This window comes from Oreochromis niloticus, linkage group LG4, assembly GCF_001858045.2.
Source record: "Oreochromis niloticus isolate F11D_XX linkage group LG4, O_niloticus_UMD_NMBU, whole genome shotgun sequence".
Classification (NCBI taxonomy): Eukaryota; Metazoa; Chordata; class Actinopteri; order Cichliformes; family Cichlidae; genus Oreochromis; species Oreochromis niloticus.
The window spans coordinates 12,264,533-12,278,556 of record NC_031969.2 but is presented as its reverse complement, the minus strand read 5'-3'; the positions used below and the strand labels follow the sequence as shown (position 1 = coordinate 12,278,556).

The following is a 14,024-nucleotide window of genomic DNA, read 5'->3' as shown; positions in this document are numbered from 1 at the left end:
AGGTTACCACAAAGGCTGCTATAATGATCTGGCAAAGAACTGCCGCTCCGTTGCCGCCCTGATAAGGGAGATCAGACACAACTATGTGAGGCAAACCATCCCCAACCTGTCCAGTCTCTCACAATGGTCAGTCTCAGGGCGTTTTCACACCTATAGTTCGTTTACTCTGGATTGAATCAGTTGATGAGTTTGTGAACTTGTAGCTTTTCCCTGTGGTTTGTTTTCTTTTTGCAAAAAATCCAAGTGAACTCCAAGCAAACCAAAATGCATCACCACTTACTAGATGAGAATATTCAGTCTGCTTATTGGCCAGCTGTGTCTGGGCCGGGAGCAACAAAAGTAAATACAGGAAGAAGTTTCTGTATGTTCCACGGCTAGTTGCTACCTCATACAGACGTTTGGACATCTATACTACCGCCTACATCCCAGAGTACAAAGCATGCATGGCTCCTGGAAGTTTTTTAGCTCAGACTTGAAATGCACACCTGTTAGTTGGTTCAGATTGAGGTCAGATCACATTCACACCATAGATAAACTACCTTAATGTTCATTTGGAACCAAACCATCTAAAGGGTCTCAGTGTGGTCGTTACCGTGTTCACACCTGCACAAGTGAAACACACCAAGGGGGAAAACAAACCAGATATCAATTCAAACAGAGTAAACACTGCAGGTGTAAAAACACCTTCAGAGTCGGACCGTAATTGTTTGGAGACGGGTTGAGGGTGTTGCACATTCTGAGCGACCGGTAACTTGTTATCAGTAAAGTGAATGCAAAAAACATTCTATGCAGTCACCGGGAAGCCACAGCAGCCATCTCCTGGAAGTTTCCAGAAAACTAGAGCTGCTGTGACTGGCCCATATCATGTAATTATGGTTATAAACCATATAAACCATTAAGAGCACATCTTTAATTCTCAGTTGTTAGGTCTTATAGTCATGCTTACCAATCTGTCTCTGATTTGATCTTTGTTTATGGCAATTACGCAAGTGTTTTCAAAATTACTAATAGTATTCATTAACATTAAAATGCTACAAAAAGCACTTCTTAATTAAGTCCAGATGGCTCAATAACACCAACATCCTCATCCTGACATTTTTAAAAATATTAGCTCACTATGAAATCCTGGAGTCGGGTGCCAAATTTGTTTTGCCTAATTTCTTCTTTATTTTCTCTCACCCCCATCTAGAGGGCTAAAATTGGTCCTGGGAAGAACACAGATGGGAAGTCAGCCAACGCCGCATCCCGGTTTGACTCCAATGGCAACCAAGACCGCATGAAGTTGTCTGACTTTAACTTCCTCATGGTGCTGGGCAAGGGCAGCTTTGGCAAGGTAAGACGTGACGTTTAAGTGTGTGTGTGTGTTACTGTTTTTGATATTTAACACCATCGACTTGCTGGGGATGCCAGATGGAAATTAGCCTGCATGGCTAAATCTGGCCCATTTGTATTATGCGCTTCTGCCAATTAATATTTTCACTTTTTAAATAAAGTAAACAAAAAAACATTTTCTATGGGATACAAGGTACAGTCAAAAAGAGCAGTGGCCTCACCCTTAAAATCCAAAAATCAACACAATCATAGCTTAACAACTGGCCAGGGAGCCAAACTCTTGCTATATTATGCTCCCTGTGACTTTGGCCTCTTCATTTACATGTAATTTAAGTTGATATATGAGCCAGTTATCATGGATACAGAAAACCTTGTTTTTTTATAACTTATGCGCTATAGCGAATATATCTGGGAGGCTCTTGTTTGTCTGTGTGTTTGTGTTTGTTTGAGCATCAGAGCTTTGCTGTGTGACTGCAAACAGAGCTTAGAGCAAAGGAAAGAAAACATGGCCAAAAAGAGGAGATGCAGACAGAGGGAATCAAAGGTGATGAAGCACCAGTAGGCCGAGGTGGATGAAGAGAAAGAGGTGAGGAAGATGATGTGACAAACAGGCAGGCGATGGAAGAAGAGAGGCGAGAGATGTGAGGCATCGCGACAAGGTTGACGTGAATAAAATGAGCGAGAGGTAAAAACGTCGGACTGAATGAAAAGCGGGAGAGTGGGAGGGGGGGGGGGGGTTAGAGTGATGTGAATGAATGAAAATCAAGGCAAGAAACAAAAAGAATGGGAAGATGCTGTGAGAGCCAGACAGAGGGGGGAAAAAGATGGGTAGAGCACCAGGGTGGAGGGAGACCGAAAGTGACATAAAGAGCACGAGAGAGAGAGAGAGACCATTGTCTGAGTATCAGACTTGTATGCCGGCTGCCTGTTTCCATGGTAACAAGCATTTAAAGCTACACTGATGCGTCATTGTAATGGAGCCTGAGTTGAGGCGCGATCATTACTGGAATACCCAACTCACACACGCGCACACACAAACACAGACTGCTGAAGCATGCAGAGATACACAGCTTCAGCAGAAGACAGTGTACAGACACACACACACACACACACACACACACACACATGTTGGAAAGCACATTCCTGCAAATGTAAATCCAACAGTCATTTTAGTCTGTGCTATGCAGACGCACACACGCACCAGGACATTTTGTGAAACCAGTCGCTCACATGACGTGTGTGTCACTTTAAAGGTTCCTGAGTGTGCGTGGGAGGCTGGTAGGACCTGCTGCCACACAACCGGAGTAACACAATACTGCTGCAAACACTTCTCTGTGATTACAAGACACGTGCAGTCAAGAGGGCACGCTTCATTTTGGCCTGCCTCATCATTTCTTTGCATCGCGGCGCAGTAAGAGCTGCAGTTGCACAGACACACAAAAATAACACCAAAGTAATTAACTAATAGATCAACAATTAAATTATAGAAAAAATCATGTTCTGCTATAGAAATGTCCTTTATTTTTATAGTGAGTTTACACTAAGAAAGTTTATATTTTAAGACTACAGGACAGTCTGAGCAATGAATTACCAAAACGTTTTTTGCACATTTATCATATAGTTTCATTAGAATAGACAGTAAGGCATGAAGAGACCACAGGGGGGACTGACACAGTTCCCCGGGTGGGCTCCCTGCAGTAGCCTTTGAGCATACGGGTGAGGAATTGTGTTAGGATACATGAATGTTCCCTTTAGTTTTTTGGTGGGACACAGCAACATAATACCAGCAATAACACTTCAGCTGAGAGATGCATGAATTTTTAATCGCTGTAAAATCATTTTTGTGTTGCCAACATCCTTGCCTGGATTTGTGACAATGGCTACAGTGTTGAATTTTCCTCTGCACTTTCCATACTTTGCGCAGCCATCCAGTGGGCCTGGTTTGGAACCTCTAATAGGCCCCAAACCTCATTCTGGACAATCCTCTAGACCAGCTAAGACATTTACAAAACAAATTAGTTCTTTGTTACAGTTTCCCCCCTTTCCCCTCACAGAAGACACTGCAGCCTTTGAGATTTGCTGTACACAGTAGAATAATTATTTGAGTAATGAACAAACTGATGGTATTTAAAAAGAAATGTTGTTCAAGCCCACCACACAAACACTGTAACTAAAGCTGCTGCCGACATGATCCAAATGCAAAAGGAAGTCTTAAAAGTCTGTTTTCATGTAGGTTTTCTTGGAACACTCAATGCCTCAGTGGAAACAACAGCTGCGTATACTATATATAATAAATGACAGTTTTTATGGTACACACAGCCCACTGTGATACAGCACAGTGCAGATTCTTGCAGGGCAGCATTCATTTTGCCTGGATAAATTCACTGTGCAAGGTCAGCAGAGAAAACACAGCGGCATCATTTACGACACATGACAGCTAATATCCTCGGGATGGCTTTCTGGCAAACGACCCTGAAAAACTTCCTGGGGTGCAAACACTGACACACATGCTGCAACCGGTCTATGAGTGGGTCAGACACCGAACATCCTTGTGGTCAAGCACAGTAACTGGGAAGGTGAAAAAAACAAGAATAATAAATGCAGAAGTAATCGATGGTGGTGTAATGATGCCAAAAAGATCCCGTTGTTACTGTCTGACCTGTGCATTTTATGTCTTTCTCCTGTGCTGGTCTTGTCCTTGTGGTTGTATAAAATGAACTTTGGGCCAGATGGTGTCCTTCCTCTCCGTTTCAACTCTATAAAGTTTGTATTTACATAAAGTCACACTGCCACCATATGCACACACACACACACACACTCAGTTGTGTTCAACAAAGTATACTACCAGCTGAAGTTTTTAAAACTGGCAGCTGTATAACCAAAAACGCATATTAATACCCTGATACGTGCTCACGCACACACCCGTCTACATATATAACTGCGTCTCTTTGTCCATCTGTGCTGCACTCCCCATAGAATACCGAACCCAGTAACCTCTCTGCATTATCATACCTGAATATTTATAAGACATAAACAGCAAAGTTGCTAAGTTTCTCATCTCAGAGGGGAAAAGCGGGGATAAGAGGTCACTCTTATTGCTCCATTCTTAAAGAATTTAGAGAGAATAACGAGTGTGACATCAATGTGTTTGCACCGCGACGCTGATGCTCATTTCCTGCCTCTAAATAATGAGTAAGAAGAAGTAGTTTTGTTTATTTCTTACATCTTTGTGGTATATGTTTCTATTTGCAGACATACAGCCTGTAGAGATCAAGCTTGTGTTCTTTCTCGCGGCTGTATCTTTTAGCCACAGAGGAATGGTCAAGTGGAATTTTGGTGACTAGGTTCGCCCTGTTTTTTATGCAAATTAAAATCTAATGTTTAATAATAGATATAAAATGCACAATACAACTCAATGAAAAACAACTTCTTGAGGTCACAGAAGTCATTTAGCCACATGGGAACTACACATCATACTGTGGCAAACACCAGTCTTTCCACAGCATTGTGAAATTTAAGTTGGTGTCTGTGCCCTTATTCCAAGCAAGAAATCACTGAAATATCTTGACTACTAAGCAGAGATGGGCAGCAATGCGTTACAAGTAACACATTACTGTAATCTGATTAATTTATAAGGTAATGAATAAAGTAATTATTGCAAAAAAAGTAATTAGATTACTGTTACTTTCCCGCAACCACGTTGTGTTACTGCGTTACTTAATCGTGATTTTGTTTGCGAGAGTGTCTCATGACAATGACGTACGAGCGTGTGACGCCCGTGGCAGCAACAGACGTGCGCAGATCAACAATGGATAATATGGAGTGCAGGAGAGAGTATGACCGTGCAGCGTTTAAAGCGTGGAAGTACTGACATTGCTTTGAGTTTGAGTCCCTAAAAAGCGACAAAAACATTAGCGTCCGCTGTACACTCTGCGTGGGAAGAAAACTTCTTTTTACAGCGAAAAATTAAACTTCACATCTGAGCAAGCACCGAGCACGCTGCCACGGGAATGTGAAATTCACAGAGCAACCACCGGATCCCCCAACTGACATGACCGCCGCGGCACCAGGCAAACCTCCGCCTGCTCCACTCTTGCTAAACAGGTGAAAACAGATTTAAGAGCAAGTAACTAATTACTTTTGGAAAATAACTAATCAGTAAAGTATTGGGATTACTTTCTTGGAGAAGTAATCAGTAATTAGTAATGAATTACTGTTTTCAAGTAACTTGACCAGCACTGCTACTAAGTCACAGTGACTTTCTGAAAAAAAAAGACAAATGTGCTTCCATAGGAATGAGGGGGTAACTATCAGCCAGATTATTAGCTGATTATTAGCATGTGGAAACTTGGATAGAAGCAGAGACTTTAGCAGTTTGCTGCTCTATAGCATTCAGGTGTCTGTTAACACAATGCCACAATCTTCCCAGGAGTGGACGTCCCAGCAAATTCAGGTCACGGTCAGGGTCAGAGAAACTACCGACAGATTGTACAGACCTCAGTTAGCATGTTAAATGTAAAAGCTCATGACAGTACAGAAAGAAAACTGAAGGAACCTCAAGAGTTCTTCCACAATGTTCTTTGAAAAGAGGAGAATGAAGATGTTTGACAACAAACAAACACAGTATATCAGCACAGATGCCTCATACCAGCTGTCAAGCACGGTGGTGGAGGGGTGATGATTTGGGGTTGTTTTTGCAGCCACAGGACCTGGGCATCTTACAGTCATTGAGTCGACCAGAGTCACATGTGAGGCCGTGTGTAACCTCCTTATAGTAGTACATTAATATGCCTCTAGGTTAAAATTCAACATATAAGGAACAGTTGATTTTGTAGCTGTGTGGTTAGATAGGCTGAAACACATCGTGCTTTATTGGTACGGTCTGATCCAACTCGCTGCATGAAAACATCATTTCTCAAACTATCTCAATGTTATCTTAAACATGAATGCTGCACACACAGCACACACACCCTCAACAGGCTCCTGTAAATCCTTTCTTTCTATGAAGGTTGAATTTAATTGAACATTTGCTCTGGTCACGAGTCTGTGTGAACCTTTCATGACACCTGGTCCACATTTGGCAACCAAATAAAAGTAATCACAATTCAGGGTGTGTTTATTTTCATTTATGTGCATCTCATAAGTGGATTACAAGAAGCTGTCACCCCTGAATTCCCAATAAAAAGTCACACTTGCAGTTTCTGAGTTCGCCCATGTGTCCCTCACAACGCCCTGCCCTTCTTAGAATTCATTTAACCTTTTTTTTCTGCTTTTTTAATCCCAGTCTCTTCACCTATCAACCTTCCTTTATCTACAGTTTCCCCACACTGTGAACCATATGATCCAGAAAATGTGAAATAAGCCCTTTTTACTTTGATTTTTGTCTTCTTTGTCTTTTTTTTCTCCTTTGCTTCATCCTTACTGTTCATGAAGGGCAAAAGGAAGTCGAACAGTATAAAAATCTTTGAGAAACTCTGAATAATATTAAAGTTATCACAAGAAGAACCACTGGCTAAGCGCTTTCTCCCCTTGCAGGGAGATTGCTGCAGCAGCTTTTAGGGTTTGCGTCCTCTAACGGCACCTTTATGTTTAATACTTGTAAGAGTGGCGAGTTTAAAATTCTTTATGTAATGAATGTTTGTTAAAGCCTTGCCAGCCATCCAGCAGGGGTTATTGAACACATTCATTCTGAAGTCCTAAAGATCGTCCTACAATCCTTGAGTGAGACGTTGTGTGTTTCTGGGTAATGTAACAAACTGTGGAGCAAATGCAGTAAAGACACATGTGTGAGCTAATAAATGCGGCGCTGCTCGTCTCTTCTGTAGGTAGGAATCTGTTTAGCCGGACATGCTTTTGTTAGAGCAGATAATTGCGTTTTTTAATCGGTTCCTCGCACTTTGACTCTGGTTTTGCTTTGCAAAGCAACTAAAACTGCTTAAACGCAAAATTCAGGTAGCCCGTGAGTACAGGATGGTACAAAGGTGACTTTACGATTAATTTCTATCTGGCACAAATTGTAATGTAATGTATGTGATGTATAAAAATGGCGTTGAGTGACTCTGTAAGCGGCTTCACACCATCCCATTTTCCTCTTTCTCTCCTTTCCTATTGGTTTTTATTTCCCCTGGTTATTTTGCCTCCATTGGCGTCTTGAAAAGTGATGAATCGGTTTCTTTTTGTCTTTTTTCTCTTTATTTCTTACTTTGACTGTCTAACCCAAAACAGTCAGAGAAGCTTTCCTTTATCGCTCTGATCCTTTATCCTCGTCCTTCACAATACCTCCCCTGTTTCTCCTGTTTCTCCTTTTCTCTCTCTGTTTCTTTCCCTTCTTTGTTGGTACAGAGCCATGACAGCAGCTGTGAGCCTTAAAGATTTTGAATATTGATGAATTCATCTTCTTGCATTTCCCACATGTTCTTTGTTCTCCCTCTCTCTAAGGTGATGCTGGCAGAGCGTAAAGGAACCGAGGACCTGTACGCTATAAAGATCCTGAAGAAGGACGTCGTGATCCAAGATGACGACGTAGAGTGCACCATGGTGGAGAAGAGAGTGCTAGCTTTATCTGGAAAGCCCCCTTTCTTAACGCAGCTGCACTCTACCTTCCAGACTATGGTGGGTGGGCCGACATGTTCCCACAGAATATATCTCACTGAGATATATTCATTTTATTTTATAGAAACTGAAAAGCTACCCTGTTTTAACTTGTCACTCCTTAAATTTAATTGGCACTTTCAGTCATCAATAAGAAGAGTAACTGTCATGTTCACCATTATGGATCTCACACGAGTAATGGACATTAATACCATTGCTGAAGCTGACACTTTTTTTAGGTACACCTTGCTTTCACCTTGAGAACTGCCTTCATTCTTCATGGCATAGATTCAACCGGGTCATGGAAACATTCCTCATTTATTCTGGTCCATGTTGACATGGCTGCATCACACATGTTAATCTCCCATCTCACCACAACTCACTGTTGCATTCAAGAAACCCTGATTTGAGCTTTGTGACACAGTGTGTTATCCTGAGGATGGTGCACTGTAGGCAAAAAGGGTGCTAAGTTGGTACTAAGGGGCCCACAGTGTGCCAAGAAATACTATTACACCCCCATACAAGGCAGGAGGAATCTATGGTTTCATGTTGTTTATGCTAAATTCTGTCCTTCAACACTAATCAGACCAATGCTTTTCAAATATTTTTATCCAGTTTTGGTGAGATTGTGTGATTTGTATTCTCAGTTTCCTGTTCTTAACAGGAAACAACAAACACGCCACAAAGTCACCTAAATCCCATTTCGCCCCCATTATGATGCTCAGTTTGGACTTCAGCAGGTCACCTTCACTGTGTCTACATGTCTGAGTGCATAGAGCTGCTGCCATGTGATTGGCTAACTGGATATTTGCATTAACAAGTAGTTGAACAGGTGTACCTTCTAAGGTGGTGGTCTGTGTATTTGGAAGGAATTTTAGACCCAGTTTGTCAAAATATAATTTATACTTTAACTTTATATTGTGTATTTTTTATTTATTAGTTTTGTTATTCAGTCTACATGGATTATATTAACCTTTTAGTGGAAAAATGTGGAGGTTTTTTTTTTTTTTAATATTCCTGGTTACACATGCTATCAAACACAAGAACTACAACCTAAAAAACATCTGGAGTGACTGTTTACCCGTCGTCCCAAACTTACAGCTGGAATGCACAGACTTGTGTCCATATACTGTATGTTACGTATTCTTCTGACATACATATAATGTGCATTAGTCTTAATGATGAGTCAGCAGGGGAGTAAATAGAGCTCTCCTGCTTCATTAACACTCATCTCTGCATTCTCACTGATTAGTGATGTGTTGTAAATGAATTTGAATGACAAAAGTAAATAAAACAGACCTGATACTCACACACACACCTACACACACACATTTATACAAACTTAACATGTGCATGTTAATCCTGCTCAGCACTAATTCTCTGACTGGAGGAGGGCTTTTGTACCTCAAATTCAGTTATTACATGCAGGTAGTTATTACAGTCATGCATGCACACATCCGTACAGTAATATGGCGCCTATGCAGTGCATACGCAAATACAGTTTAACCACACACACTCACACACACACGCAGATACTACAGGCTCGCACACAGAGCAAACAACTGCTCATAAGACTTATCAGGGAGTACAGGCTCTAACACTAAAAACTCCAGAACACACACACTAAATCCCTCCACATTTTCTCACTTACTGAAACTTATTGGCAATTTCTGTAGATAATGGAGGACTACAGGTCCCTAAATTGATGTCACTGTGTTCCCTCAGTTGAAGACTTATTGGATCCACCGACAACCCAATCACCACTTTTCTCCCCGTCCTCCTCACTTCCTCTGTCATATTTTCTGCATCTCTCCTCTGATCTTCTCTCAATTCACGCACCAAACTCACAGCAGTCCCTTCCACCTCCACAGTATTTTACGCTCCTTTGACCTCTCATCCACTTTTATTAACGTGCACTTTGTGACCCGTCTTTCTCTGCTTGCCCTTCTACGCCCCCTCCACAGGACCGTTTGTATTTTGTCATGGAGTACATAAACGGCGGAGATCTCATGTATCAGATACAGCAGGTCGGCAAGTTCAAAGAACCTCACGCTGTGTGAGTACACAGACACACACACAAACACACGCAGAGAAAATCAGAGCCCCGTGAAAGCAGGTGTTTCACACTTTAGTAATACCTGTTTAAATCGTGGTGAATAAGCCATCATCAGTTTGACTGGTGATGGATGAGCAATCCCAGCAGAGCCTGGAGGTGAAATATGTTGTTTGCCCCCAATGCAGCTTGCTGCTCTGAAGAGCTTCAAAGAAATGAAAGTAATCCAGCAGCTCCTGAGAGTTTTCAGTGCATGGCGCAGTACCTCCAGAACTGCAGAATATAATTATGGTGGCTGGCGAGATCGCTGGTGTCAAGCCCAACCAGCAGGCTGACACATTTGACAAGCGGGGCTGTCGGTGTAGAGCGAGAGCCGTGGAGGAGTTAGCCCTTCATGTAATTGATAGAGAATTAAAGTTTCTTCCCTGTGGCTGAAGGTTTAGACTGCAGAGGGGGCAAGTCGAAGTACACGAGGAACTCTTTTAACTAAGGCCATCAGCTTGTTCGCTCTCTTTTTTTATTAAACAGGAAATCCTTCTCCATGGATGATTAAGTTGCTTTGAACTTCAGTGTTGCAGTGTCTTTTTGTATATTGTGAGCCTCTGTATTTACTCTTTAATGCTGCTGCTCATCATTCTGAGCACAGAAAGAACATCTAATTAGCTCCAAACGGGCTCTGCACAGTTTTCACAACCAAATGACTCTTGATGTCTTTAAAATGCGCTTTTTAAACGCAGAGAGCGCACGCACGCCCGCGCAAGCGTGGCCGACTGTGCGGTCAGTCCGTACAGACCTCTGCCGCTGATCTTATCAGCTGCTCGCTGGCCTTGAAGAGACAGGAGTGACCTTTACTCTGACACGCGCATACACGCACACAAATGATCTGTTTTCCTGCTGTCCTTTTTCTCTGCCTCTGTCTAATTGCCGTTGTTGTTGCCGTTTGTGTTTTGTGTGTGTGTGTGTGTGTGCAGATTCTACGCTGCAGAGATAGCGATTGGTCTGTTTTTCCTACATCAAAAGGGCATCATCTACAGGTAACATCCGTAACACAACCTACTAAATGCAGAACATTAACCAAATATAGCTGAGCTCAAACAGTAGTACGTACATGAAATAGTGCAAATGAAATGTGATTTGGCGGTACATAAATAAAACTGAATTGAACTGAATGAATTACTGCCATTTGCCAAATATACTCTTATACAATATGAAAGTTTCAGAGTGAATTTGTGACTTGTCAGTAAAGTAAAGCTTCTTTCAGCACAGTATTAGCAGCTAGAATAATTTAAATGAACCTGTTGCGCTCATTTCCAGCACTGTTGTGTTCTTCTTGGACTACTAGAGCAGTTTTGTATGACTGGCGGTTCAAAATAATCTTAATTTGTTACAATGATGTCAATTTGATCACTACTGGTGTGTTGCTACAAGCCAAAGGTGAATGTGAGCTATTCAGTACTATATATGTTTTTGTATAAGGTACTTCACAAATCAAAAAGAAATGAGATACAATGTAAATTTAACCTTTCTTCACATCTAACACATTGTTTGGACTAATGCAGGCATTCACTTTAACATGAGCTGTAAGTTGAACATAATGCAGATCCATCTGTAATGCTCAGAAAGGGTTGTACAGTCAAACTGATGCAGTCTCAATAGCTGAGGATCACATTTCCCAAAGCTTTTGAGCCTCTAAATTGAATTTTAATACAGATGTTTTGCTGTTTCGAGTATCGATGCCAAGTTGATTAGTCTGTTGTTCCTTTTTGACTTTGCTTCACCCTCTCACAGAGATCTGAAGCTGGACAATGTAATGCTGGACTGTGAGGGCCACATTAAAATCGCAGACTTTGGCATGTGTAAAGAGAATATGAATGATGGAGTCACAACCAAGACCTTCTGTGGCACACCGGATTACATTGCTCCTGAGGTAAAGTGTGTGTGAGCGTGATGGTGGTTGCCTCGGTTTCATTGATCTCTCACTGTTCTCCTGCAGTAGCTACACAGCTCCAAAAGAGGCTAAATAAAACTTTTATTTTGGAAAAAACTTTGCTTTCTTGCAGACAACTAGAAGAGAATACTCTTGTGTTTGTATGTATGTAGCTGGAGCCATGCTTTACTTATTAATAGTACTTTGTTTCTGTCCAAAGGTAACAGGAGCACTCTCTAAAGCTCACTAAAATACTACATTAAATTTGTCTAATTTGTTAAAATACCCAAAGCTGAAAATGACAAATTTCAGCTTTGCACTGGTTTTTGTGCCAGACTATTTCTTGGCCAGAGGCAGGGATTTCCTCAAGTCTTGCCGTCTTTTTATGTAACACTCAGCAGGAACGCCAACGAGCATCTCTCCATGAAAATAAACTCTCCCTTAAAGTGTCGGTGGTAGTTTGGTGGTTCTATTAGCTGGAATACATAAAGAGACTTTAATTGCATTTCAGCCTCACTATCAGTTTGCTCTCATGTCAGTCAGTCAGCCCATTTAAACTAAACTTCCCTCAAGATTATATTTGGGAACATTATTACCTCCTGGATTCACACAATAAAAAGGCCTTTCAGTAAATTTACACCAAAAATGCACACTAAGCTTTTTTATTTTTCAGTTTTGTATTTTATCGTTTCAAAATCCTCTAACAGCACTCTGCTAAAGGCCAAAAGCTCAAACAAGCACCAAACCATGAAGCAAATAGTTCTACCTCTGTGAACTTGGTAAGTCAGTTGCAGGTGTGGTGCACACGTCTTACTTTTGATCCATAAAACTCATAAAGCTCATCTTGCACGTGAAGCAGGTGTTTTTCTAATTGATTTTTTTCTTATACAAAATAAATGTGGTGCACAAAAGTCTTTCACAAAATATTATCTGCAGTGTTCTCTACAGTCCACAAAATGCCTGTACTGGTTTGAAAAAAATATGCCGCTCTGCCCCTTAAGTGCTCGTTAAGCTTTGTTAAGTATCGGCAGTAGCCCTGTAGGGACGCGTACTGTACTTGTATTACAAATAATAAGAAAAAGTTTAATTTTAAGCACTTTTAAAAATACAGCAGCTGTTGTACAAAATGGGTAAAATACATAAAAAGAATGAAGAAAGAGCATAAATAAATAAAGCAGCACAAACACAAAGGGATCAGAACTTAAAAGTAGATTTCAAAGCATCTAAAAGCTGATGTGAAGGGCCAAACCTGATCTGCTCTGGGTTTTAGTCGTTTAATTTTGAGTATTTCCCCAGCAGACCTCAGTAACCTAGTGGGAGTGTGCAAAGTCAAACAATCAGAGAGGTCAACCCAACCCAGTGCGATGCTTTCAAAACAAACAATAAAATCTTACAGTGATTTCTAAACCTGACTCACTGGCAGCCGGTTTAGGGGGAGCCAGTATGGGTGATATGTGGTCTCCCAGTTAATAGCCAATAACGCTCGATGGAAATAACGACTTATCACTGTGGCTCTGGAGGTCGAGGGGGTTGTGTGCTAATTGGAAGGTCGGTGGTTCAACCGCTGGCACCTCAAACCTGTACGCTGAAGTATCCTTGGGCAAGATACTGAGTCCGAGCCGCCTCTAATGCAGCACCAGTGTTATAATGTGAATGAGACTTGTAGTAGAAAAACACTTTGAGTAGAAAAGTGACCAGTAAAGGTGCTATTTCTACTGATAATAATAATAAAGATATATCTTCAAAAACTATATTTGGCTCCTGCAGTAGTTCCAGTAATTATAAAAAAGAATAATGGAAGATTTTTGTTTCTTGACGTTTCCAGCTGAAACTGACTTTTGGGATGTTTTTTTTTTTTTTTTTGACTGGAGCTATTGTTTAACAGATAGGATCATTTTCTTAATGCTGACTAACTTTGTATCATAGACTGAAGCGATGACTGCAGCATTTCTGAACAATGTGTCTCCTATGCTCAGATTATAGCCTACCAGCCTTACGGGAAATCTGTGGACTGGTGGGCCTTTGGCGTCTTGCTCTACGAGATGCTGGCTGGACAGGTTGGTCTGTGTGTGTGTGTATTTGTGTGTGTTCCTGTGTCTGTGTGTGCGTGTGAGTGGGTAA

At 41.3% G+C, this 14,024-nt stretch overlaps 1 protein-coding gene across 2 annotated transcripts in view; it reads left to right on the top strand.

Moving 5' to 3' along the window:
* The window catches only part of prkcbb (protein kinase C, beta b), a 101,135-nt gene that overhangs the window by 56,342 nt on the left and 30,769 nt on the right, over window positions 1-14,024 (top strand). For both annotated transcript variants that reach the window (XM_003454945.5, XM_005459431.4), the window contains exons 9-14: window positions 1,190-1,333; window positions 7,771-7,944; window positions 9,888-9,979; window positions 10,948-11,010; window positions 11,765-11,903; window positions 13,880-13,960. In XM_003454945.5, coding sequence (XP_003454993.2) covers window positions 1,190-1,333; window positions 7,771-7,944; window positions 9,888-9,979; window positions 10,948-11,010; window positions 11,765-11,903; window positions 13,880-13,960 — 693 coding nt within the window. The remainder of the gene's footprint in view (window positions 1-1,189; window positions 1,334-7,770; window positions 7,945-9,887; window positions 9,980-10,947; window positions 11,011-11,764; window positions 11,904-13,879; window positions 13,961-14,024) is intronic.